At 38.2% G+C, this 26,316-nt stretch overlaps 5 protein-coding genes across 10 annotated transcripts in view; 1 reads left to right on the forward strand and 4 right to left on the reverse strand.

Moving 5' to 3' along the window:
- Window positions 1-6,569, reverse strand: part of eml5 (echinoderm microtubule associated protein like 5) — a 36,717-nt gene extending 30,148 nt beyond the window's left edge. For 3 of the 5 annotated variants that reach the window (XM_020713776.2, XM_020713774.2, XM_020713773.2), the window contains exon 1: window positions 5,932-6,569. In XM_020713776.2, coding sequence (XP_020569435.1) covers window positions 5,932-6,128 — 197 coding nt within the window. In that variant the 5' untranslated portion in view covers window positions 6,129-6,569. The remainder of the gene's footprint in view (window positions 1-5,931) is intronic. The other 2 variants (XM_011490410.2, XM_004082576.3) reach the window with 1 other exon arrangement.
- Window positions 6,570-8,183: 1,614 nt separating this feature from the next.
- On the forward strand, window positions 8,184-13,020 carry ttc8 (tetratricopeptide repeat domain 8). Of its 2 annotated transcripts, XM_020713777.1 has the most exons (15): window positions 8,228-8,413; window positions 8,713-8,736; window positions 8,893-9,013; window positions 9,106-9,169; window positions 9,258-9,417; window positions 9,563-9,652; window positions 9,738-9,782; window positions 9,861-9,946; window positions 10,031-10,118; window positions 10,605-10,715; window positions 10,793-10,932; window positions 11,027-11,201; window positions 11,326-11,448; window positions 12,015-12,098; window positions 12,179-13,020. In XM_020713777.1, exons 1-15 carry the CDS (start codon window positions 8,300-8,302, stop codon window positions 12,293-12,295), a joined length of 1,542 nt encoding a protein of 513 aa, XP_020569436.1. In that variant the 5' UTR covers window positions 8,228-8,299; the 3' UTR covers window positions 12,296-13,020. The 2 variants fall into 2 exon arrangements, with proteins under 2 accessions (XP_004082369.1, XP_020569436.1); XM_004082321.2 differs by lacking the exon at window positions 8,713-8,736 and having other exon boundaries at window positions 8,184-8,413.
- On the reverse strand, window positions 13,021-17,606 carry LOC101164113 (CD209 antigen). The gene is made up of 6 exons (XM_004082323.2): window positions 17,296-17,606; window positions 17,040-17,156; window positions 13,939-14,187; window positions 13,687-13,850; window positions 13,396-13,532; window positions 13,021-13,307 (listed from the first exon to the last, which is right to left on the reverse strand). Exons 1-6 carry the CDS (start codon window positions 17,498-17,500, stop codon window positions 13,157-13,159), a joined length of 1,023 nt encoding a protein of 340 aa, XP_004082371.1. The 5' UTR covers window positions 17,501-17,606; the 3' UTR covers window positions 13,021-13,156.
- An 18-nt stretch (window positions 17,607-17,624) lies between these two features.
- Window positions 17,625-20,322, reverse strand: LOC101164361 (C-type lectin domain family 4 member M). The gene is made up of 6 exons (XM_004082324.4): window positions 20,085-20,322; window positions 19,784-19,891; window positions 18,761-19,018; window positions 18,484-18,647; window positions 18,133-18,269; window positions 17,625-18,027 (listed from the first exon to the last, which is right to left on the reverse strand). Exons 1-6 carry the CDS (start codon window positions 20,161-20,163, stop codon window positions 17,868-17,870), a joined length of 906 nt encoding a protein of 301 aa, XP_004082372.1. The 5' UTR covers window positions 20,164-20,322; the 3' UTR covers window positions 17,625-17,867.
- A 3,225-nt stretch (window positions 20,323-23,547) lies between these two features.
- LOC105356931 (C-type lectin domain family 4 member M) lies at window positions 23,548-26,045 on the reverse strand. Its single transcript, XM_023951973.1, has 6 exons — window positions 25,808-26,045; window positions 25,452-25,553; window positions 24,518-24,778; window positions 24,269-24,432; window positions 24,067-24,194; window positions 23,548-23,844 (listed from the first exon to the last, which is right to left on the reverse strand). The coding sequence occupies exons 1-6, from the start codon at window positions 25,929-25,931 to the stop codon at window positions 23,682-23,684; spliced, it is 942 nt and encodes a 313-aa protein (XP_023807741.1). The 5' UTR covers window positions 25,932-26,045; the 3' UTR covers window positions 23,548-23,681.
- Between the last annotated feature and the right edge of the window lie 271 nt (window positions 26,046-26,316).

Here is a 26,316-nt window from a genome sequence, read left to right on the forward strand (position 1 = left end):
TAGCTTTGCCATTTGCGTGCTTGCGCTTGTGTGCCGAGGGCAGACGAGGGATTTACTGCCACTGCACAGAGCACTGAAATGAGATGAACACATTAAATCTGTGATGGGTCGGAACATGAAAACAGAGGGGCAGCTTGATTATCTGACATGGTTCAATTAACTTCATTATGCCTGCACGCACACACAGCCTGGTTTCATTCATGTCTAGTGCTCAGAGTCTACAAATTATTGCTGGCAAACTGGAAGACGTTATCCTTCATTTTCTTTTCAACTATAATAGGGAAAGTCTGCTCCTTCTCTCCCACCCTTTTTTAATCTTTGCTTTCTTTTATTACCAAGCAGACTTTTTAGATTACAATAATCTTTTTCCTCAACTAAGAACAATTTTTCTAAAATAGAATTGCAAGGCCTACACTGGAAAATCCCCATTGCATTGTTTTTCTTAGGTAGAATAAAACAGGGACATCTTTTTCATTTTCAAATATTTTAAAGAAAAAATATGGTATGTTCAGAATCAAATTCAACTTTATTTGTAGAGCTCTTTTACTACAAAAAGCGTCTCAAAGTGCTTTCCCTAAAAATTATACTATTGAAGGTAGTACTCATTATATGCTATTCACTACTACTTCAATAAAAGATAATAAATAGTTTATCATGAGCAAATCAGACCTCCTTTATATTTTGGGAGTTAGCAGTAAAAGATGGCAAATGTAAACACATAAATAGATAACTTTAGCTTTAACCATTGTGAACAAAAAGTATTCATTAAAATGTTGCCAGCAAAATTTAAAACTTGCATTTATTGTTAAAACCAAAACCAGCACATTATAAAACATTACAAGTTAATCTTCTGTGATAAGTGTTAAGTGGCTTTTATTTTGTTTCTTCATAGAGAACAGAACAGTTATACTTTGGTTTGCAGGGCTTCATCAGTAAAAACCCACAAAACCTTTAAAACTGCTTGAAGTCATTTGAAAAGTGGATTTAAAATGGAGAGAGTTCCCTTGATTATATATACAGAACCACATTTGAAGCGTTCAAAAATGTTTGAATGTTACTGTTAAACACGGTAGTGGAGGGTTCAGAATGTGGGATTTTAATGTTCCGGATGAGGGCATCGGCTGGAGCCTAAGAAGCCATAATTTATCTAAAATGAATTTCTTCTGAGGAAAATGAAAAATCATAATTGCCTGTTTTTTACTAAGCTATATATCAATTAGAAAGGTTGATCTGCTTCTGTGTTATTTTCATGAACTACCTTATTCCTTTCCTTTTAGTGTTCTCTTCACCAGAGAATAACACACTTTCATAGATTCTGTTTTTGGAGTGATGTGGTGTCCCTGTCACCCACTACAATAGATGTTCTCTCTGTGAATACATTAGTTTTCTGTTGGCACTCCGGCGTCCTCTTCCACAGCCTACAAACATGTTTGCCATTTCAAGTCTTTCTTTACTTTCATTTTATTTTATTAGAATAAATCGTAGTGATGATAGTTTGATTTTTTCTACCCACAATTATAATTTAGAATAAATTCATTTGTTTATTTAAATTGGTTCACTTTGTCTTCAGAAAGCCTGTAATATAAACACTGTATAAATAAAGTTTGGTTTGATTTGATTTGGGTGGTGTATGTGGTTTATGCATGCAGTTCTGTGCTAGAGTCACATTTGTGACTGTAATTAGACCAAAGCAGGTTTAGATTATGGATTATGGACACTGTTGTTCATTTCATGTTGGATTTACCTAATTTATAAGCCCTGAAACAAGGATTTTTTTTTTTTAGATTAGAAAATTAAACAAAAATTGATTTTCATCCGGGATAAGGAACAAAGCTCTCAACATAAAAGCAAATTAATGCTAATTAAAAAATGAAAAGTTTTTAAGAACAGAAACATAGAAAAAAATACAAACAGGAAATTTTCACAGAATTAGCACCCCTCCTTCCTCTTATTCTGCCCTCCACCCACCCAGTTCGCCCAACAAAACTCTTATATTAAAAATGAACAAAGACTTAAGAAGTGCAGCTCTAAAGAAGCTGTCTGGCTTAGTACTGCCGGGTAGAAACCGTATTATGGAGATTAATTTATACCAAGGCCCGGCCCGACCACGGGGGTCATTGCTGCAGCTCCCGTCCGACCCAGAGCAGTGGAAGGCCCATTATACAGGTATTAGGCCACAAAACGGAACCCCAGCTGTTCCAATGAGAACAAGCACTGCCCCCCGACAGGCGGAGCCAGTAGCACCCCAGAAAAGGGATCCAGTATGCATCCTTTGGCAAGACACTTAACTATGTAACCAGAATGGAGCTCAAGTCTGGGTCTCCCTGTGCCGGCCTCCAGCCCGTAAACACAGGGTTGTGTCACGAATGGCATCAGGCGTAAAAATCTCTGCCAAACCGCCTGCGTGATTTAGTGAAGGCTGATTATCCGTGGGGACCCCCGAGGGGATATGCCAAAAGGGGAACAACAACAACTATAAAATGCTTTGAAAAAGGGAAAAAAAGATACAAATCAAACAATTCCAAAAGTAATGTATAAGGCAGATTAAAAAAGTGGGTGTTGAGCCTCTTCTAAAAACCTGTACAGTTTCTGCAACCCTGAGGTTCTCCGACAGGCTGTTCCACAGGCGAGGACTGTAATGTTGGAACAAGGCCTCTCGTGTTTTGGTCCTCACCTTAGGGACAATTAAGAAGCCAGTGCTAGAGGATCTCAGGGTCTGTGACAGATCATATATTAAAAGCAAGTCCCCTAAATAACAAGGTCCAATTCCATAAAATTCTTTAAAAACCATTAAAAGAACCATAAACTCAATCCTGGAATGCACAGGGAGCCAATGCAGTGATTTTAACCAGGCGTGTTACATTTTACTTTTTACAAGTTATATAATCAGAGCAAAGAGGATATAAATAGCTTCCAGTAGAAGAGAAAAATGATTTGAAGACTTAAAGATGCAGACATACACAGATAAAAAAAACAAGTTGCCTGAGGCAGGTAATCTAGAATATCTAACTCAAAATCAAACTTATCAGTTACACATTTGACCTTTCACTCGTTGCATTTCTGCTACTCTTTTAATAATATATCAAATACCGCATGCAAAATAGTAAAATCTCCCATCCAGCTGTTTTTCTTAAAGCCTCTATTCAGAAGAATCTGGTAAATGTCGTCCCCGGTGACGCTGCCTCCAGCAGACTGCTGTGGTTCTTCTGCCTTCTATTAGCTATGGCTGTTTGGCTAAATCCCACTGTCAAATGCTAGAGTGCAACATTGGTTTAGGGCAATTAGTGTCGAAATCTGAATGAAGTAAACAGCCTCATCATAGTACTCACGGTAAGTTCATTTAAATTTAATTCAAAAAGGTTTGCATGATCTCGATTTTCTCACAAACATCTTAGTTTTTTAATTATAATGGATTAAATTTATCTGCGCTTTTCCAGACGCTAAAAGCGCTTACAATGTGTCAATTATTCGTTCACTCCTCATGTATACTTGGTGATGGTAGAGGCATGGCTGCCAGGTCCCGGTCCCTCTGACCATCGCCAGGACATTCATAGGCATTCACACACCAGTGGAGCTGCACTGGAGGCAAGGAGGGTGAAGGGTCTTGCCCAAGGACACAACGACAGTTGACTGGGGGGAGCGGGGGTTGAACCGGCAACCCTTTGATCATTGAACGACCTGACTCTTTCACCTGGTGCAAAAATGATCAAACACCAATTTTTTTTAAGTCTTTGGTTCTGCTGTTAAAGAACTAAAACAATTGTCAAAGTATACAACATATTCAAAACATATATAAGCAAAATGATCTAGCAGGTAAAGGAGAGTTGCTCCACAGAGAAACAATTTTGTTTTATCACAGGGCATTAACCTCTCGATGCCTATTGATTCAAATATGCATTAAACCAGTTTGGCTCCAAAATGAACTTAACTTATTTGGAATGTACTGGAAAGCAAAAACATAAGTAAAATGTATTTTCTCATAGCTGGATATGAACACAGGCATCAAGGGGTTAAGACCACAGTTTCTGATTGTTGCTGTTCAAACACAAGAGAATTTGTTATTTTTGAGGATCCAAGTTTTGTTTTGCGAAAAAAAACAAAAAAACTAGGATCTCTTGTTTTAGAAATCTTACAGTTTCTAAAACCAAAAATTAACATTTACGTATCTTCATGTAAACCAGTTACTGGACTGAAAGATTAGAGTTTTTCTCTTATAAGTATTCAAATATTAATTTAAATACAGAAATTCATGCATGCATAAATTCAGAATTAATGAAATATAAAATTTTCTAAGTGTGAACATATTGTTCCAATTAAATGTGTTCTTAAACTCAACAAGAGTTTAAGTTATTCATATGAGAAGAAAATAAGAACATCCACGTGAAATTATGACTTTTCATTCACAGGATTTTCTCATTCATAGAATGTTTTTTGTAACATTTTAAATGAATATTGAAACTTTTTAAACGTTTTAGGTGCAGAGGGAGTTTTTTTTTTTTTTTTTGAGAAACGCAGCAACTGGAACATTTCAATTTAAATGTAGACAGTTGTCAGAAAAAACTTTTAAGAAGAAATCTATTTATCTATACCAGTGAAACTAAAACAAAAACACTCTAAGAAAAATTATTTCAAAATGTTCATTTAGCCATTAGCTCCTTTATATCAGACAAAGGATCAGTAAAAGAAGGCTGTTGGTAGAAATAAATTAAGAGGGTGAAAACAATCCTGAAAGGTCAAAAAACATCATTTGTCACCTTTTGACCCAGGACAGCAAGGGGACAAATTGAAAGAAAAGGTCTGAACTTTTGACCTCAGCAGCAAGAGTGTCCAATTTCTTTGTTACAATGTGAGTCACTACTGACCTGAATTGGATTAGTGCAAACTCTCTAAAATTGTTTTGGGGGGGATCACCTTTGTCCTAGTATGAAGACTTGTCCAATAGAAATGCATTCTGTCAGTTAAAATGGTAAATCCACAGAGGATATTAGTTTGGGCTTGATGGTTAGACAATTCATGTCTCACATGTCCACTAAATAAGCATAGAAATTGGTAGACTATTGTTTTGGATGTATACATTTTATAAACATGAGAAATCTATTTCTTGATGTGTAGAATTTTTTTTAAATAACCAACAAGACCAAATTTAAACTGTAAAAAATTATGGATGGCCACTGTCACAGTATATTCAACAATGCAACCTTACACAATGAATATAGAGACTGTGAAGGATTCAGTACTTGTCCAAGATGCGTGTTCCTTAAAAAAGTAATAGATTACAATATGACTCATATGTCTCCTTCAGCTGTACATGTGAACTCAGAAATTTCAACCATAGGGCAGATGAGGGTTAGCAGCTTTACTGCGTGATTAATAATGAAGCATCGGCCCATCTGACGGCTGACAGTTTATGAAGCCAGTCATCTCCAGGCCAACCCATGCAGGAAACACACACACGAAACACACAACACGACTGGCACAGGTAATGATGGTAAGGTCAATAGAAAGGAAATCAAAATGGAATATTTTGCTGTCTTTTTCTAAAAAGGACAGCCTGGGTGTGTAATTGACCACTATCCAAACAGTCATGTTCAAGCACAACTATGAATCTAAAGAAAGGGGCGGGTCTAAACATATACATTTAGGTTTAGATGCACGTTTGGGTTTTTTATTCTGTGACACTGTTTATCAGATATGGGGGAGAACACAATTATATTTTTTAAATACCAATCAATCCAATCTTCTGTTGGTGTTGTGTCTTTGAGCAAGACACTGACTTGTTGCAAAAAAAAATATCGTTTTACATTGTACAAGGTGACACCAGGACCCACCGGAACGACACAAAGCTGTCAACGCGGTTTTCTGCCAAGGTGCTGTCCAAGGTGCTGAAACAAACTGTTGTGTCTTGTGTGTGCGCGCGCGCAATCACTTTACCTTATGATATCGTCGTTGTGCCCCAAGTAAAATTTCTGCTTGTGCTCCCGAGTGTTGTATACGACTCCCACTCCGGCCACAAAATAGACTATTTCCTTGGCGGCGGTGTAGTACAGGTTGTTGCGGCACTGATGTCCCCGGTATCCGTACACCCACTCCAGTCTCAGGTGGCAGTTGGGAGCAGTTCTGTCAGCCATGTCCGCACTTCCGTGTGTCTCTCCGTTGCTGTCACGTAGTCTCTCTGATACACTCGTGTCATCCAAAACAAAAAACAATAGTAGTAATAAAAAAAAAACGTTATTTCAAGGACGCGTATTCCATTAGTTCCGTTGCATTTCGACCATCCCAACAAGAGCTCGGAAATAAGGCATTTTTCAGGGTTGTGTAAATGAACAGACTCGTCGTCTGACAGGATGATAACTCTCAGCCTCTTTCGGAAAACAACGTCTCTATGATGCCGTTTCCATTGTGGGAGTCTTTTCTGTACTTCTTCCGCCCTCGGTCCTCCTCGGCACAGGTCAATGCTCCTGTCAAATCCCACAAAGATGGAGCTGTACTGTCATTACACAAGCGCCGCCTACAAACATGACGTCACATCCCGTCGACCAATCGCATCGTGAGGGTTGTTCACCGAGGCCAAAAAGCAGAGACAAAAAAATATACCAGTGAATGATTCTGAATTATTTTCCTTTTTTTTAAATTTTGTTTAAAAAATACATTCTACTCAAAAGAGGATTTTACAAAAGTATCTCCCACAATTATTTCTATTTCTTTTCTCTTTGTTATTACATTCTATTTTTTCAAAAAATCCTTTAGAAGTACTGACTTCAGAAAAAAAAAACGTTTCAGCTTGCTAGTCAAGTAGTCTACTTTCACATTCTCTGAATTCTGACACGCTATTACAGCATGGTGTTACTGCAGACTAATAGAAAAATCCTTAGACATATCTAACTGTAAATAGACATTAAAATCATCCAAAAACAACAGGTGTGATAATGGTAAAAAATAAACTCGGTTTTTAGATCAAGATTTATTTTTAATCTCTTTAGTCTTTTGAGTGACATTTGTTGGAAAACATCATTAATTTAATTAAATCTTTTTAAGTTGAAATGCTTTAACTGATTTACTTGTGGGATGTTTATCCATCCATCCATTTTCTTAAGCCGCTGTATCCCTTTCGGGTTCATGGGGATGTCTTAGCCTGTCCTGGCTACTGTTGGCCGAAGGTGGGGTACACCCTGGACAGATTGGCAGTCTGTTGCTGGGCTCACACTCACACACTCACACCTAGAGACACTTTAGAGAAACCAATAAACCTAATAATATGCAAGTGTAAGCAAACCAGAGAGCCTGGAGAAAACCCACACATGCACGGGGAGAATATGCAAACTCCACACAGACAGGTCACAGACAAGTTTCAACTTTTGTCAAAAATATGTGGCCCCTAGCACTTTGTAAAAAAAATGGATGCACGATTTCTTGATTGTGATTGGCCAAATTCCATCACGCAGTAAATACGAGACATTGGTTACAACAGGGTTGTTTTACTGTTCACATGATTTACATTTAGAATTTTTCATTGAGTATTTAATAACGAACATTTGACACTTATTCAAAACCCAGATTTATTGTCGAAAAGTTTTATTTTTTTATCCAAATATATTTTTTCTTCATTTTATTTCTGGTCTTCAAATACAAAATTCACAGTAATTTTGGTAAAAATGTATTCAAATGTATGTCTGTTCAACGTGAGTAAATGAAAAAAGTTTCCCACTGAAAAAAAGTTCATTAAATAGTTATTTTGCATTTAACCCATGAGAACCAACCACCCATTTTTTCTGAAAAACTAAACATTGTAGAATACACCACAAATCAAGTGGACCACTAAAACATTTATGATATTTTTCTGTTACGCTGATATTACCATGGATTCTTACGGGTTAATATTATTATAAGGGTTCACAAATGCAGGCTGATTGGTTGTCACTCACATATTTTCACCTCAGCAAATCTGGCCCTCTTTGCAAAAGTTTTGGACTCTGTCCACTTGAGCCCTCTAGTGGCGAATGTTGGCATTTAGAGTCATTTGGGTCTGTCAGATTTTTTTTCTTTTTCTTTTTTGTGTTTATTTGTTTTTTCATAAATTTGGTTTCTTCTGTTTCTCTTCTTGTCTATATTATGTTTCGGTGTTTGAAAAAAAAAATAATCTAAAAAATAAAATTAATTCAACAAAGGAAGTAGAAACCATAAAGAACCGCCTTCTTCTGTTGTTGCCGAGCAACAGAGGAAGCTTTGGCTTTGCCGTCATCTTATCTTCGTAAGAGGTTTGCTTACTGATTTAAACGATATTTTCCTCCCTGTTGCAGAAATGGAGGTGACGATGGACCCATTGTTTTTGGCGTGGAGCTACTTTAGAAGACGAAAACTTCAGCAATGTTCGGAAATATGCACAAAAATATTACACGACAACCCCTACGATCAGGTACACTAGCCTTAGCCTCGCTAGCCTAAATAATAGCTTTGTTACCGATTAGTACTTAAGAAGAGCTTGCTTGTTAGCTCCGCAAGCTGCTGCAAAATCTAGTTTGTCGAATGTGTACAGTTTATAGTAGCTCTTTAGCACTTCTTTTACTTCTTTTTCTGTCAATATTACAATACATTTATTTTTATTATTGTGTCTATGACTTTGCATGCCACATCTTTCTTTTCCCCCATTTCTTCTCTTACTTTCACATGATCAACTGTATTCTTTTTTGTTATCTTATTCCATACTTTCTTAAGGAAGCACCATTGCATATCTCAGAGGTAACTCTCTGCTGTCTATTCTTGCTATTCTCATTATTTTTCTTTTTTTATTTGTGTGTTTTTCGCTGTTCACCCTTAGTTCTGATTGTAAAGACTATAACAAGTTTACCCATGTTTGTACAAGTGTATTCATCCCTGCCTGATTGTTCGTCGTAGGCTGCCTGGAGCCTGAAAACGTGTTCCCTGACTGAGATGGTGTACATTGATGAAATTGAGGTTGATCAGGAGGGGATTGCTGAGATGATGCTCGATGAGAACTCAATTGCACAAGTTGCAAGTATGGTTGGATTTCTTTAACCTTGAAGTTAAGAAAACATCTTCTTTTTTTCCCCTTTATACTCAAGTGACAAAAACTAAAATTCATTGCAGGGCCTGGAACATCATTGAGACTCCCTGGAACGAGTCAGGGTGGAGGTCCAACTCCAGCTGTTAGGTAATGAGCAAAAGAAAAATGGAGCTAACAGATGAACCCAATAAATTCTATTTTACTTAAGCAAGCCTTTTTCCTGCCTGATATTTAGACCCATGACACAGTCTGGACGCCCCATCACAGGATTTGTGAGGCCCAGCACACAATCAGGACGCCCAGGAACAATGGAGCAGGCAATCAAAACCCCACGCACTGCAAGCACTGCTCGTCCTGTCACCAGTTCTTCTGGCAGATTTGTTCGCTTGGGAACGGTAAGTATTCATTCATTCCTTTACAAAAGATCAAAAGACAAATCCAAATTTATCTTAAAATGAGCATATTCAGTAGCACAATTGAGTTATATACCGTCTTTTGTTTAAAATTAATCTCTCAAACTCATGTTTTCACTTTCCACAGGCTTCAATGTTAACCAATCCGGATGGACCTTTTATAAACCTGTCCAGACTAAATCTGGCCAAATATTCGCAAAAGCCGAATTTATCAAAAGTAAGAAAAAATATTCCTTAAAGACTATTATATAAATGAAGTTTTTTATCTTAACATGTCAACTAAACAACTTTTCTTGTCTCAGACACTATTTGAATACATATTTCATCATGAAAATGATGTAAAAAATGTAAGTGATAGTTCATCTTCTTTTCCTGAATATTAGCTTTCCTTTGGATGTGTTTTTTATCCCAGATTTCTTTTGCAGGCTCTGGATTTGGCTGCTCAAGCTACAGAGCACGCACAGTTTAAAGACTGGTGGTGGAAAGTTCAACTGGGAAAATGTTATTACAGGTAAGTGACTGTGGACTGGCAGAGATTTTTAGTGAAGCTGCATTTAAAGTAGTCTATTTGGACCAACCGGATCTTTTTTTTCAGGCTTGGTTTGTACAGAGAAGCAGAGAAACAGTTCAGATCTGCCCTAAACCAACAGGAGGTAGTGGACACATATCTTTACCTTGCAAAGGTAACAGTTGCAATATACTAGGAAGTTGGTTCAGAGTTTAAAAATACATTATTCTCACGGTGGCGCAGTGGTTAGCGCTCTTGCCTCACAGCAAGAAGGCCCCCGGTTCAAGTCCCGGCTGGGGGACATGAAAAACACAACATCAATGGGGGGCCTTTCTGTGTGGAGTTTGCATGTTCTCCCCGTGCATGCGTGGGTTTTCTCTGGGATCTCCGGTTTCCTCCCACCGTCCAAAAACATGCTTCATAGGTTGATTGGCAACTCTAAATTGACCATAGGTGTGAGTGTGAGAGTGAATGGGCGTGTGATTGAGGATATTCTACCCTGCGACAGACTGGCGACCAGTCCAGGGCATCCCTTGCCTGCGCCCAAGTGGCCGGGATAGGCTCCGGCAACCCCGTGACCCCGAAAGGGAAAAACGGTCAAGAAGATGAAAATTATTCTTAAAGGCCTTTAACGTTTAAATGTGATTGTGTTTTCTTTTAGGTTTACCAGCGCATGGATCAACCAGTAACAGCTCTCAACCTCTTCAAGCAAGGCCTGGACCACTTCCCTGGAGAAGTCACCCTTTTAACCGGAGTAGCTCGCATCCATGAGGTACGGTACTTTTGTAAAATCTCTGATCGCCTCACTGAGATGAGTGGCAGAACTAACAGCCTCTCATTTGTTCTAAGGAGTTGAACAACATCTCCTCAGCGACAGAGTACTACAAGGACGTCCTGAAACAGGACAACACCCACGTAGAGGCTATAGCTTGTATCGGCAGCAATCACTTCTACACTGACCAGCCAGAGATCGCCCTACGGTTCTACAGGTCAGACAGGGTTTATTCTTCAGTAAATCTAGCCCTAATCCAGGTCATAACATGAGAGTTGATGAACAGTTCCATGTGCATCTTCTCTTGCTAGACGGCTGCTCCAGATGGGAGTGTATAATTGCCAGCTGTACAACAACTTGGGCCTGTGCTGTTTCTACGCCCAGCAGTACGATATGGCGCTGTCCTCATTTGAGAGGGCTCTGGGACTGGTTTGTAGCGATGAAGAGCAAGCAGAGGTCTGGTACAACATTGGACATGTGGCTGTGGTGAGTGAACATGTGAAGAAGATAATTCATAATTTATCTTTTTTAAGCATTTCAGGTAAATAAGCAGACAAGATGATGATCTCACAAGTTGGTATTACAAAAGTATGCGTTTTGTGTGTTTTAGGGAATAGGGGACTTGACACTGGCATATCAGTGTTTCAAACTGGCTCTGGCATTGAATAACGACCATGCAGAGGCCTACAACAATCTGGCTGTGCTGGAGCTGCGCAAAGGTCACATTGAACAGGTGAGGCAATTATATCCGCCAAACTTTTAAAAAATGAGTGAAAATAACTGTGCAACTAAACTGCATACTGTATACAAAGCCTGAAGTTGCAAAGTGTTTGCAACCAGGCTGTTCATAAAACTTCTGTGAGCATCGGTGGGGAATTTGCTTCCATCTGACACAAGCCTCCAGTGGTCATTTGAGGAACTACTTCATTTAGGACTTTTAAGTGGTCTGAAAATATGAAAACAGAATGCTCGTAAAAAGCTGCAAAGTGCCCTCAATCTTTACATTTTGCTGTGATTACATTTTCAGGTTTTCTATAAAAAGAAAGAAATCTACAATAACCAAAAACAGCCTCAATGTTGCATGTAAATCCTAAAATTCTTTAAAATGTCTGGGATTTTGGTTTGCTTAGGCTATCTCTTTCAATAAAAAAATACAATAATGTATATTTCTTTTTTTACTTTTTTGTACATTGACCTCCTATGGTGCCTCATAAATGAATACAGTGCTTTCTAGACTATTTTAGAACAAATTAAGTTTTTATTTTTTGAAAAACTAATGTGTTTTAATGTCTGTTCCAGGCGAAAGCTTTCCTGCAAACTGCTGCATCTCTTGCTCCTCACATGTATGAACCACATTTCAATTTTTCCATTCTCTCTGAAAAGGTATGACTTTTTCTTCCTAACCCACACATGGAAAAGTACGGGTAAATGTGTGTCAAAATGCTGTTTTCATCTCTGTCTAGATCGGAGACCTTCAGAGCAGCTACACGGCAGCCCAGAAGTCTGAAGATGCTTTCCCTGAGCACGTTGACACACAGAAGCTTCTCAAGCAGCTTCGGCAGCACTTTGCTGTGCTATGAATGTCTGACACGTTTCAGGAAGTCAAATTCAAAGAGAAAACTGTGCTGGTACAAAATAACTAGTTAACATGAAGTTTTTCTTTGTGTTTATAATCAATGATCCAAACAGTTTATTAGTTTGCTGTATTCACGTGTCAAAGTTTAATCCAGATCTTTTAGACCACATCATCTCCATGTTGCTGTTGAATTCTGTGCAGAATTGTCATAAAAAATAAGTTTCAGTTATTTTAATTTCAAATAGGTTAATTATTGGGCAGCATGGTGGTGTGCTGACTAGCCCCGTTGCCACACAACGTAAGGGCCCTGGTTAAAAACCCGTCTAGGTCCCTTCTGTGTAGAGTCTTCCTGTTCTTCCCATGCAGGCATGGGATCTCCCTGAACACCCCAGCCTCCCCCCACAGCCCAAAAACATGGTTCAAAGATTGATTGGTGACTTTAAATTCTCCTTTAGTTATGTGAGTGTGTGACTGGGGACCTGCCTTGAGTGCGTCTCATCTTTGCCCTAAAAGTAGCTGGGATTGGCTCCAGCAACCCCTTGACCCTGCACAGGATAAAGCGGTAATAGAAGATGGATGGATGGATGCATAGGTTAAATATTTTATGCAGGAACAAATGTAAAAATTAGGCAGCTCTTGCATAATGTGCAATCTAGTGTATAGAGTTGTAAAGCTAGAACATATGTACATCGTGTTAACTAAATGCTGCAATAAAACAATCCAAATAGATTTGCTTTTAGGCTAATTTTATTTTTGATATATTTGTGAGTTTATTGCATGAACAAACATTTTTCAGAGACGGTCTAAAGGGGAAGCTCTTCTCTAGAAAAAACAAGATTTTTCTCTTTTTCAAAGAAAGTTTTGATCAAAACTGGAAATTTGGTAACATTTCACAAATCCACTTCAGGTGATAAGTGCAGGATACATCGTTCCACGCCTTAAAGGGGTTGTTTCTGGGATAAACAGCCGCGCAGTCTTCATTGTTAAGGTTGTTTGGCTCCCCATCATTCCAATATCTGATTTAAAATTTGACAGCAAACAAGGTTATTTTCAACAAAGCGGCTTTAACGGAATAAATTCTGTCTTGTTTTAGAAGTATCTTACCCTTCACTTAGTCTTGTCCCACCCACCCATCTCCACATCCCTTCCTCATCCCCATCTCTCAGGGCAATCCAGAAGCCACTTTGCTGTATTGGTCTCGAGGGGTCTTGGTAGTTGTTTATCAAATTCATTATGGCCAGCTGACAGAAAAGAAAACAAACAAACATGCACAGATGAATAAATGGCATAATCTTTGAGAAAAATAGATTACAGGAGCTTCCTAAAAATCAAATCACTGCACATGCATAGCTTTATAAAAAAAATATAATGTACTTTCTTAAGATTTAGTCTTACATGTTTCTCTCTGCTGTCAATAACTGCTAAGTCGCCTCCAATCCTCTTGCAGAAAGCTCTCGCATCCAGCCAGGTTTTGGATGAATATGAGTCGGAGAAAGGGAAGTGATAACACAGAGAATTCATGAAGGTCCAACCTGGTAAACAGTGTCTGCAGCCTTCCCCTAAAGCCAGGGAGCAGAGGAACATACTTTTTTTTTAATGTGCACCATTGTAAAATCTCATGTAATATTTTTAAAAGACTCTTCTCACTTATCATTGGTAAGTGGGATCTTAGTGCTGCAATTTCCAGCTGGAGCTTCTCTGTCTGCCTTTCGTAGTCTTTGCTTCTTCGGACCAGGTGATCGAGCTCCCATTTAGTGAGTCTTTGGTCTTTGATCTCTTTTTCCAGCTGTTCCTCAGCAGCATCTCTGCTTTGAATCGCATCGTTGTAGGATCCTTGGAGTTTGGCGAATTCGATGCTGATATCCCTCCCAATTTTACCTTCCGACAGTTTGTAGTCTGTTTGCAGTGAGTGGGACAAAGAAGCCAAATATATCGCATTTTCAAAAAAGATCGTCATCTCCTATTATCTAATACTGTCAAAAACAATTGTAATGGAAGCAGTGATGTATCAGTCTAGGTGGTACTAAAATTGTACAATAATAGAACTCATTTATTATAAACTTCTAGCAGGATAATTCTGGGGGCATTTTGAAAATGAAGTGCATAAATATAAAACGATTTTAAATGCAGCATAAGCCCATTCTTATCTAACAAAGTTCAAAAGATTATGACAACACATGTTGGTCATACCCTGCGTTGTAAAGACAGCATTTCCAGCTGCAGCCCGACTAAAGAAGTTGGATTCCAGTGCTGTAGAATTTGACTATAAAATCCATCCATACATTAATTGAAGGCTGTGGTTTTGCAACAACTGACAGTTCACCGAAATCCAGCTTTTTAAACCACAACCTCAGATACTGAGCACGCTTGTGCCCCAGTTACCATCCAAACTTCTGCTCTATTACTGACCAAGCTTCTGCTCCATCCAGCAACCAAGTTTCTGCTTCTCCTGCCCACCTCCCACTTAAAGGGCCACAAGCTCTGCTGAAGACCCCCAGACCGGGTTAAACTTAGCTTCACCGCTGTGGGACAATGGAATGGAAGAAAAAACAGCAATACTTACTGATACATCTGCCAAGATGACAGCTGAAGCAGAATAGAATATGAGGTTTCAGAAGGTGAAACTTAAAACAAACTGGTCAAAGAAAATAATGAGCAAGAGAATCAATAAGAGAATCACAATGAGAAGCAAAGAAAAGTCCTGGAAAAAAGGGGAAACCTGCAACAATGTGTCAGACGTCGGAGCTCGGTCTCCCCTTCTGGTTACCAGCAGGAGAAGTCTCCAGAGCATTAAAAACATTTAATCTCCCAGCAACCCCAGTGTGCACTTCCTGGATGCCACACACCTGACTCTCGTTCACTCAATCAATCACAGTCTACTTAAGCACTGCACTTAGGACTCACTCAATGTGAAGTATTGTTTGTGCCACTCTGCATTCTTTACAGAGCATTGTATCTGGACCTGATCTTCTGTTTCCTGACCCAGTGGCTGACTCTGTTTGCCTGCTGCCTGCCCCAAATCTCACCTGGATCCTGACTACCCCTGTTTCTCCTTTGATACTCCCATGCGTATTATCGACCCCTGCCTGCCCGATACTGATTTAGCTTTGTGGAGATTTAGCTGAGTTAATAAACCTGCTGCTATTGGATCCAGCTGTCTGCCTGTTCTTGTGACACAACGATCCACATAAGACTGATTCGTCTGATGAGACAATTAGGGGACCTTTGCATTGCTTCTGTCCTGGTTCACAGTTTGGTCACTTTTCGTTTGGATTATTGTAATTCTCTCTTTGGTCTCCCTCAAAAAACCCTAAATAAGCTCCAACTGGTCCAGAACTCAGCTGCCAGCATCATCTCCAGAACCCCCTCCATCAGTCATACCACCCCAGTTCTCCTCCAGCTGCACTGGCTTCCCATAACCTCCAGAATCAAATTCAAACTCCTGCTGTTCACGTTTATGGCCCTCCATAACCTGGCTCCTCCTAATCTCTCCGACCTCATCCATATCAAAACCCCCTCTCGTTCTCTTCGCTCCTCCTCCTCTTTTCAGCTCTCTGTTCCGGCCCGACTCGTCACTATGGGAAGCCGAGCCTTCAGCTGCTCGGCTCCCAAACTCTGGAATTCCTTCCCTCCTGATCTCCGTAGCATAGACTCTCTACCAACTTTCAAATCTAAACTCCAAACTCATCTGTTTATTTCTGCCTTCCCATCCTGATTCACTTTTTATTTTTATTGTGCTTTTAATGTTTAATATTAACCTTTGTTTTGTAACGTGTGGGTTTTGTGAAAGGCGCTTTAAATAAAATGGATTATTATTATTATTATTAGAACACTTTAAAACTCAAAGCCAAAAGAAGTTTAGCTGTTTCCGAATTCCCACCTTAAATCCCTAACTAATAAAAAAACTTTATAGTGCTGGACTATGTAGTGCCCTGGATTTTAAAAGTAATTCGTACACCGTGCCCACTATTTTTTTTTTGAATGGCTATATGATCTCATCGATTTCACAAAGTTAAAATCTAATTGATATGAGTATTTTCCAACGATCATTCATGAATCCATTGTGTTTTGAAGATAAAAATGTTGATAACTTGTTAAGAAATTTAAATAAAATGCTTTCAAATTGTAGTCACATCCTGATCCTTACATTTCACCACAGAGAATGTTATAACTGAGCTAGACTATAGGGCCAATGGGAACACATCCCTTTCCCCACATCTCTTTTCTGGTTTCTTATTGTTGTTGTTATTATTGAAAATTTCGATTTATGAAAATTACTCATATTTCCTGATTGTTGTTTATTTTTTATGGAAACAGGAAAAGGAAGGTACTAAGTGATGTTGCTGATTGGAAAATGGTTTTCCATCATTTCAACCAAAAGTTATTTGACATGAAGTGATTACAGGATACGCTCCGTACTAATCATGAAACTACATGCGCACACTGAAGACGCATTTGAAGAATGCCAAAAATCAAACATCACCATCCAATGCAATCAGCAATGCCCCACAGTTCTTACCTTTTGCTGTTTTGTTGTGTTTCTTTTTATAACATTTAATTTTGATTTCTTTTAAATGTTTTTGCATTGTGTGATTTGTTGGTGTGATTTGAAATTTAGGACCACCGTAGAAACACTGTCTTGCTATTTTGTACAAATCTTAAACTATTTTATGTTACTGTGGCTCTATTAGAATGAGTTATCTGTGGAAAAATTACAATAACATAATACCAAAAAAAAAAATACTTACAATAGATTCCCAGTCCAATGTCAACAGCCAGTAGAATTACAGCCAGCACCACAAGGCCCAGCACAAGCAGTTTGTATGGATTCAAGGAAGAGTCGGATCTCACCGTGGTCAAGGACACTACATAGGACGGAGGTGAATCAATAACAAGGATTCCAGCAGCGCACAAACAGATACATGTAATGTACGATGTTCTATTTTCCTTTCAGTGTTGTTATTTTTTAAATCTGAGTGTATTTTCTCAAAGTTGTTTTCTTACCTTGTTGCTTCTCTTGGCTTAAGTAGAGAGGAGGTTCCTCCTCTATGATTTCCTCCTGAGAAACTAGTTTGTTGTATGTACTGAAAGCATTTTCTCTGGGCTCCATCTTTGGCTGGGGAAAAATGGAACTGTGCAAAGAGACTGCCCAGAAGAAGGAGTTTGCTGGGACATTGCTCCCTTGCTTGTTTGCACGTGTGCAGAACATGGCAAACAGAAAACTCAATCGATTTGTTAAAAATTTACAGGGATTTCAAGCGGCTTTGAGAGAAGTTTTGATTTTTAAACCGAGACAATTTAGTAATTATTCAGCAGTCATGGAATTTGTTTTAAAAAAAAACACTTTTTATTCGGTTTAGTATTCAATCATCCACTTCAAAGTCTTCACATTGAACAATCCTTTTTTTCTTTACTTAAAATAGGAACGCTGTCTTAAAAATATATTTTCCTAAAATAAAAAAAGACTTTATCAAGAAATGTATACATTTGACAGACAATTTTAAAGAAAATTGTACTTTTATGAATCTCACATTAAACACAATGTTGTTAAATGTCACAAATGTTTGGTGGTAATATTAGACTGCATCAGTTTTCCTTGCTTCCTTCTCACAGATCCAGTTCAGCCGATGCTGACTGCAGTCTGCATTGTACCAGGTACTTATGGTTTCACCCAGAAAAGCAACGCAGTTTCCAGTCTGAGGTCCAGAACGGCTGGGTTGTCCCATTCTCCAGTACCTTTAATGAAATGTAAACACACAAAGATGATCTCTGTTTGCACTCTTACGGGGTCACAAAGTCTTTAATTGAAGTAAAATTGCTATTTGTTTGTGAGAAGCTTACACTGTGGAGGTTTCTGTGACATTGTTAACCCACACCCACACTCCCTGAGTTGCCACATCGGTGAGACCAATCCAGAACCCGTTCATCCACCACACATGACTGCTGCTCCCCCGTGACAAATGAGTTCTTATGAGCACCTGTGGGAAATGAAAAATATTAAAGGTTTTGATTTTGAAAAGCCTTTTAATTTAATTTTTAGTTTTATTTTTTTTACCGTTTTTGCCATAAGCACTTAACAGTTATATTGATGAGCTGATATGACAAAAATACCGTCTTTACTTGAGACATTTTAAAAAGCACCAGGAGTTCTAATTGATCAAATCAAAACCATTCTCCCTCCTTTTTACCCACCTGCTCCTCCAAATTATTAATCACCAGCAGGTCACCACCCTTGCTGATGCAGTAGTCTCTGCTGTCAGTCCAGTTCTTTCTTGACGAAACGTCCTCATCAGAAAAATAATAGCAAGATCTTTTATGAAAAATCCATTTAGGCAAGCACCAGCCGCAGTTTTTCTCTGTAAAACAAGATAATTCAATAAAGTTACACCTCTTGAATATATTTCTGTAACGTTAAAATTCTGGATCAAATTATTCACCACCAAACAAAACAAACTAGAGGTCATCATACCTAAAGTTGTTTTGTTTGACTGGAGAATTTTTACATCCTGCTTTAGAGTCTCTATCTTTCCTTGAAGCTTGTCAACAAAAGCCCTCTTCAGGTTCACTTCCTGTTTGATTTGCAGATGACTGGCACGTTCTTTTATCAGTGATGCCTGAGCCTCCACTTTGGCTTTGATGATGTGACTTTGGTTGCGGTAGAAGTTCAGCTCGGCAAAAAGAGGGGATGCTGCTAAGTCAGACATGTCAAAGTCTTTGGCTTTGGCACCTAAGTGAGATAAAAATATATAGGATTGCAATTATTTGTAGAGTTAGCCTCTTTAATTGTATAGAGTTAATTTTGTAGTTAATATCCTCTAGTACAGTAGTCTGCAACCTTCAATGCTAAAATTGCCATTTGATCCAGTTTCTTAATGACCAAAACCTAGCAAGAACCTCAAAGTCGTTATTTAGAAAAATACACTTTATTAATATTTTTGGTAATCATTAGGCCATTTGTATATTTATAACATGTTCCTTTTCAATATTTACAATAATTGGATTATTATAATTTTCTTTGGATACCAATTTAAACTTTTGACAGCTGCACAAACAAGTTTCCTTCAAAAAAAGTAAACACTCTGTGTCAAAAGTTTCCTCCTGCTGCAGCAGATTAACTTGAATTAAAAATGCAAGAAAGGCAAAGCAAACATGACATTTTAAATCACTATGACTTTGGTGCATCATCATCCTTTTTCTCAACACTGGTATGAAATCCAATTTACTTTTTTTAAATCTATATTTGCTTTAAGTTTATTCTAATAATAAACCACGCTTACCAATATTTTTCCCAGTTGTTTGTCATGTTAATATTATAATGCCTAAACTTTATTAACTAAAATAAATAAGCTACAAAACCCTTTTTTGTTGAAACGGTTAGCAATTTTCTTCAAAGCCAAATTACTCAGAGTGGAGGGATCGCATGTGGCTCCAGAACCTCAGGTTGCAGACCCCTGCTCTATCACAATATCCCCAATAAGTTAGTCTTACTTACAGCAAATCCCCAACACAGCAGCAGATATCAGCATAAGACCACAGGTTAGGCCCAAACCCAGTATAAGGCGTTGGTATTTTGAAAATCCATCTCTCTCTGAAAACAGGCCTAAAAAACGTAGCTTTAGTGTTGGTTTTCCCTCCATATGTTGGAGGTATCCACATGTTAAACTGGTGATTCTCAATGAGTGCAAACCTGGTAACCATTTGCTTGCATGAGGCCATGCTAAACAAGTTCAAACTCATAAAGCAAAGGAAACGAGGAAAAAGAGATACTAAAAAGAAACAGCAGTGAAGTGTACCTTCTTCAGATGTTTGACGGTCAGACAGCTGATCGTCATCGCTGCGGGGTCCTTTGTAAATCTTTCTTCCGAGTGACATCGCTTTGTCAGCTAATGAATTCTCTGTTACAGTTTTGCGAGCAGAGGATATTGACTGGTTTTCTTCTGCTGCTAAAGCAACTGATAAGGGTGTGTGTGTGTACGTGTGTGAAAATAATGTTGTTACATATAATTTTAAAAATCATCTGAAAATAAACAAAGACACTACAACAAGACGATAACAACGTTAAAAATAAATTACTCAAATTTGCAGATCAAGGGGTTAATAGACAATTCATTTGAAGAAAGAGAGAGAAAGACATTGTATTTTTAAAAGGTGCAGGCAACTCGAGTCCAAAGTCCCTCATATGAGGGACTTTGCCAGAAAACAAGGTTGAGGTTGGGATATTTGACTTTAAAGCACTGGCTATGGAGTATTGTTTGATTTCAACTTGCAAAGGCCTTCTATTTTCTGTGCTCTGTTAAAAATTAATATAAATAAAAATAAATTGTGACAGAAAGGGCTCGTAGAACAAAAATAACTAAAAGTCCCACTGTAATCATTTTGTGATCAATTGTAAAATGATTCCCCGTGGTCTTTTGATTAAACTTGTGCCATTTTTAGCAAAAATAAATGAATACCGGTAGATCTGTCGTTTCTGCATGCGTTGTTAGTTTTTAGAAATTTGCTTCTACGTTGAATGTATTTGCTGTTTATCACTAAAAGATCTCTACCTTACATTTGACAGAACTCTGGCTCTTTGCCATGTTTGCGTACAAAACGGTCCGAAAAAGTAAAAGAGTAGCAATTTGAGCCAAACATCATGGCAGGGACTGTTGGCGTGTAAGTCCGCTCCTACTTTCCAACATCCATCTGTTTACACTCTTTCCTGCTAGCTTACAGCCCCTCAACCTAACATTTCCGGTTCAACAGAACTGGCGAGCAATATCAAGTTTTGAGCCAGATGCCAATCTTAGATGAAGAAAATGAAGACGCACATGGGTCTAGCTGTCTATGTGGAGCAGGGAGCATGTGGCTTTCCATGGTAGCTTCACACCTACAAGCTTTTTCCAACTGCATTTTTTCATCTGCTCCTGATTCAAATTGGTTTGCATAAAGAAATACTTAGAAATACACTTTAAAGCTTCATTTTCGTCATATATGTCCTCCATTATGAAAAAAAAGCCACAAGAAGATGTTAAAAACATCAAAAATTTTGTGGGTCTCATTGTGGTTCTTTAAAATATTTGGCAAATAAAGACATTAAAAACAATACAATTGTCTTTTTAATCAAGTTGTCTTTAATCATCTGTCTGTATTGTTTTCCAAATCAAAGAAAAATGCAACTGCATTTATCTGGCAGAATGGAGGCAGTTTGATTACCTGCATTTTAACTTATACACACTTCATCTTTATGATTTATTATCATAACATGGTTTAGTCAAGAACCCTGAGTTGCTTGGTAAAATTATAAAACTGTCAATCATGCAGAACCCCAAAAGTTAAAGCAAATAAATCAACACCAGGCATGTAAAACATTCAATGGTTCTAAAGGCCTACCTCCTTCCCAGAGGTGGTGATCTTTAATTCACAACTACAAGCAACTACAGCAAACCACATTCTATCACCTATCATATTTTTCTCATACCACAACCTGGACTCAAGTAGACTTAGACATTTTTTCTCCAATCATGAGAATGGGATTTATGTGGGCATTTAGTATATTTAGTACGCAATTATACCAAAACCTTTTTTCAATTGGGGAAATGTGGGGTTTAATGTATTTGCACCTTCACCACCCCATACATAAATTGTTGGTCAATTTGCTGAGCCAAAGCCAAACCTGAACCCACATAGGGTTTGAAGTAAATGGTTTTTTTCTGATACATCCCGGGGACCTTCTGCCTTTTCTGAATGTGGGAAACCTTAAATCAGATTCTTAAAATAAGCTCTTCAAACTTTGTTCCTTAAAAAAGGAAATACATTTTGATTGTAAGCTCACTACTTATCTTTTTTTTTTTTTTTTTTTTACAAATGTTTAAGAAATGAAACAACAATTTTCATTTATTGTATCAGATTTAATGTGTGAAAAGGAGCTACAGAAGTGAATCCAATATACACAAGTATGTAAAAGGTGTATAGACTTACTGGTGTAAAACAAAACTGTCCGAAAATCCTTAAACAAGTCTTGTTGAACTTGTATTGCAGACAATAATTTGTAAAACAGCCTCAAAATTAAGGGATGCATGCAATAGTAATTCAACTTTTAAGAATAAAACATACAAACAACATTGTAGTAATATTAGCATTAATACAAGCAGAACTTTCATTGGGAATTTTGTTCAGCTTTTCACACTGAGGTTTCATCTAGGCCAGGGGTCGGGAACCTTTTTGGCCAAGAGAGCCATAAACGCCACATATTTTTAAATGTAATTTCAAAAGAGCCATACAATAATGTAGCGTCCCTTTCCCACACTGAGGCACTGATACTTAACCTCTTTTAAGGTTCTTTATTCTGGTGACTGCAGACCACAACAAACGCCGTACAATTAATTCAGCAACTCCTGAATCTCTCCCGCTGAGACGAGAGCGCTTCTCCCAACTTTATATTCACCTGCTCCCGCTCCAGCCCTCCCATTTCCCTTATTCGGCCCATAGCTGAACCCCATTGGTCCAAACTACCTAACAACAGGCTGAGCGACAGAACTGAGGGCCAATCAGATCTCTGCTTGATGCGTTCAAGAACTCCAGAACTTTTAACGCGACCCAACAGCCACCCAGTCCAAGTCAGTATGCTACGATATGTTTAAAACTAAATATACAAATGTCTGTATTTGATGTAATTTCAACATTTTTAAAGTACAATAAGTCTGTGGATTCTTTTTAATAATATTGTTATGCTGTTGCTGATAAATGAGGCGTTGAGACTTTAAACGTGATCTTAGGTTGGTCTGAATGTTCTGTAGATTTGAGAAAGACTGATCACATGCAGACGCGGTGCCAAACACACACACCCACGCTGCAGTGAGTGACGGGCAGCGGGTTTTACGTTATTACAATCCCTGCGCGATTCACCTGCTGCCTGTCCCCACAACCCCTCAGTCACAACCCCCCCCCCCCCCCCCCCCCACCACCCTCTGCTTTCTCCCTCACACATCCCGTCCCCGCAACTGCGCGCTCTTTCTCAGAGACGGGAGCGCGCAGTCTTAGGCACGGCAATTCACAGGTTTCCGGCTGGTACAAACTCTGTGAAATAATAGATGATAGTAAACTGATAGTTTTCTCTCCAAGCACCGCTACTACTGCGCGCTTCTGGCATCGCATCGCGCCCGAGAAGGACTGGTCTAATGAAAAAAAGTATAATTAAAGATTTGTCTGCGAGCCACATGTGACCATCAAAAGAGCCATATATGGCTCGCGAGCCATAGGTTCCCGACCCCTGATCTAGGCACTATGTAATGGATGTTCAGCAGACTTTTGAAAAATATCCCTTCTTTGTTTTTATGTACTGCTGTACTTTTTTCCGTATTTGATTACAAAAACACTGATTTTAAGAAAGGTTTGTGATCATTTCTCGTTTAAAGAGGTTCAGTCTGAGTGGATGATACTTTTTCACAAATCCATTTACGTCGTGAATCACAGTTGGCGACGTTCCAAGCCTGGAAGATGTTTGTCTTGGCCGTAACTGCAGCACAGTCTTCGTTATTATTTTGGTTATTTGGTTGTCCTTGCATCCAGAATCTGTTAATGTTAATGTTACATGGAGTTATTTAAAACACATGCTACAAGAAGATCAGACTAAGATTATCTTAAAAACAAATGATCATCAGCTTGTTCAGAACAAGTAAATACTTTTCTAAATACACTGGCATGTTTTGTTTTTTTTACCACATGGTGTAACTTCCTCAATAAAAAAGTATGGAAATGTTCTGCTTATGAAAGTGTTTGACATAAATGTCTTACCCTTCAGTCAGGACTGCTCCATTCAACCACTTCCAAGTCCCCTCCAAGCCTCTCAGTCCAAACCAGAAAGGTTGATCACTTGAACTTGATGGGTTTTTGTTTTTCATCAAAAACCTCACAGTTGAGTTCTATGGAATGGGATGTAAACCAAATAATTCTGGAAAACGTTTTTCATCCTGCATGAAAAGTGATATTTACCAACCTCTTTGTCTTTGCTGTCTATCACTAGAAGATCTCCTCCATACATTTGACAGAACTCTCTAGCTTGTTGCCACGTTTTGAGTCCAAAACGGGCCGAAAAGGGATAAAAGTAACAATAGGAGTTCAAGAAGAGCCACCCTTCAGGGCAATATTTGCAGCCATCACCTATTGCAAAAAACAACAAAACTATCAAAATCTTTAAAATCAAAGAAAATAACCCATTCATTTTAAAGAGTAGCATTTTTCTTACTAATTATTGGTAAGTGGGACCTCATTGTTGAAACTTCCCATTGAAGTTGACCAATCTGAACTTGGTAGTCTTTGCTTCTTTTTTTCTGGTGATCTAACTCAAAGATGGTTTCTGTCTGAGAGTCCCTCTCGATGTTAAGCTGCTTTTGTGCACCCTTCATTGACTCCACGGCAGTGTGGTAAGCCCCCTGAAGTTTGGCCACCTCTTCACCAATACGCTCGACATCAGCAGATGTAAGATGAGCATCTGTACGTTTTTTGTCTGGAAAATTAGAAAGAAAACAAGTTATATATATTTGTTATTGTTTTTATTTAGCATTATCCCCTACAGAATAAGCTGGACATTTTTGCTATTAAAGTTTATTTTTGTTTTAAAAGAATGATCAAAATTGAACCATCCTTATAATTACCTAAAACTTATATAATTTTCTGAAATATTTCTAAATTTGTAAATAAAATTACTGAGATTATAAGCATATATTTTAACAGTGTCACCAATTTACAGTTATAAATTATAAAAAAAAGACTGGGTAAAAAAAATTATTAACAGCTACAAAAATATATACATAATTTTAGATAATGAGCATGACTGGCTATAAATTCAAAATCAATGGAAGCAGCCATAAACTGTGGGAAAGCTAAACCAGTTTTAAAACTGTCCACAACCCAATATTTGCTGTTTCTGCCTGATACCCCAAAATCTTTACAAAAAAAACAGAAATAAATACACTATAATTAACTTTTTATCTAAACTATTTAAATCCGAATAAAGTCACAAAAGCTGAGACAATTCAGGCCTACATGTTTTTGAAGATAAGGCCAATGAGTGGAATATTTCCATTTTGTTTTGGACATGAAAGCGGTTCCAAGAATGATCTAAAAGTATGAGAATTATAGTGACTATTTGTTGGGTGATAATTTGAATTTTCACTCACACTGGTCAGCCAGGGCGATGTCAGCTATCAGCAGAGCGGCAGCCAGAACCATCATGCTCACAGAGGCCAGTGTCCTGCATCTCCCCATGCTGAAGGTGAGCACTGGAGGAGCATTCAATGCAAACACCTGGATCAAGGTTTATCAGCTTACACTGATAGACTTTTAATGATGTCCTTACTGTTATTCTTTTCCTATTGTTCTTTAGAACAATCTTTACATGAAAACCTAGTTTAGATTCAGACATAAATGCATAATTTTCGGCTCCCCCTCACTTTTCTGTTGGAACATTTTAATACTGTTTCTCAAATATGAATAAATGATTGGAAAATCAGAAGTAAATTTAACAAACCCTCACCTTGTAGATTTATTCTATTGGCCTGGTGGTAATTTTGATGTTCTTCATCTTCCAAGTCTTCTTGACAAACAAGCCTCTCAAATCCATCTTTAAAGTTGGGCTCACGAGGCTCTTTACCCTCCATTTTTGCCAAGTAGTCGTGTGTGAGCAAACGTTTATCGAGGTTTCCCCTCACAAGCTAACTCAGCTTTTGGTGGGGCGTTGATTCGTTTGTGGTGAAGCTGACTTTTCACAGGAAAAAAGAAGTGAAATCCCTCCTTTCAGACAGATTTCCTGTGTAAAAATACATCTTCCTCAAGTTGCTTTCTTACAGGATGTAAATGACATGTGATTGCAGACGGTTTTCCACGACACTGTGTGCAATATCAGACAAAATATGAAGGATCAAATCCCATTATAAACAGTTTAAGTATGTGCTCATTTGTATACTAAAATCCAAGATTTAGCCAAATTGTACGCTTTCATTTGAATGAAGAAAATATCCTAATTGAACTCCAATGGAATGTCAA

The sequence above is a fragment of the Oryzias latipes genome, chromosome 22, assembly GCF_002234675.1.
Source record: "Oryzias latipes chromosome 22, ASM223467v1".
Classification (NCBI taxonomy): domain Eukaryota; kingdom Metazoa; phylum Chordata; class Actinopteri; order Beloniformes; family Adrianichthyidae; genus Oryzias; species Oryzias latipes.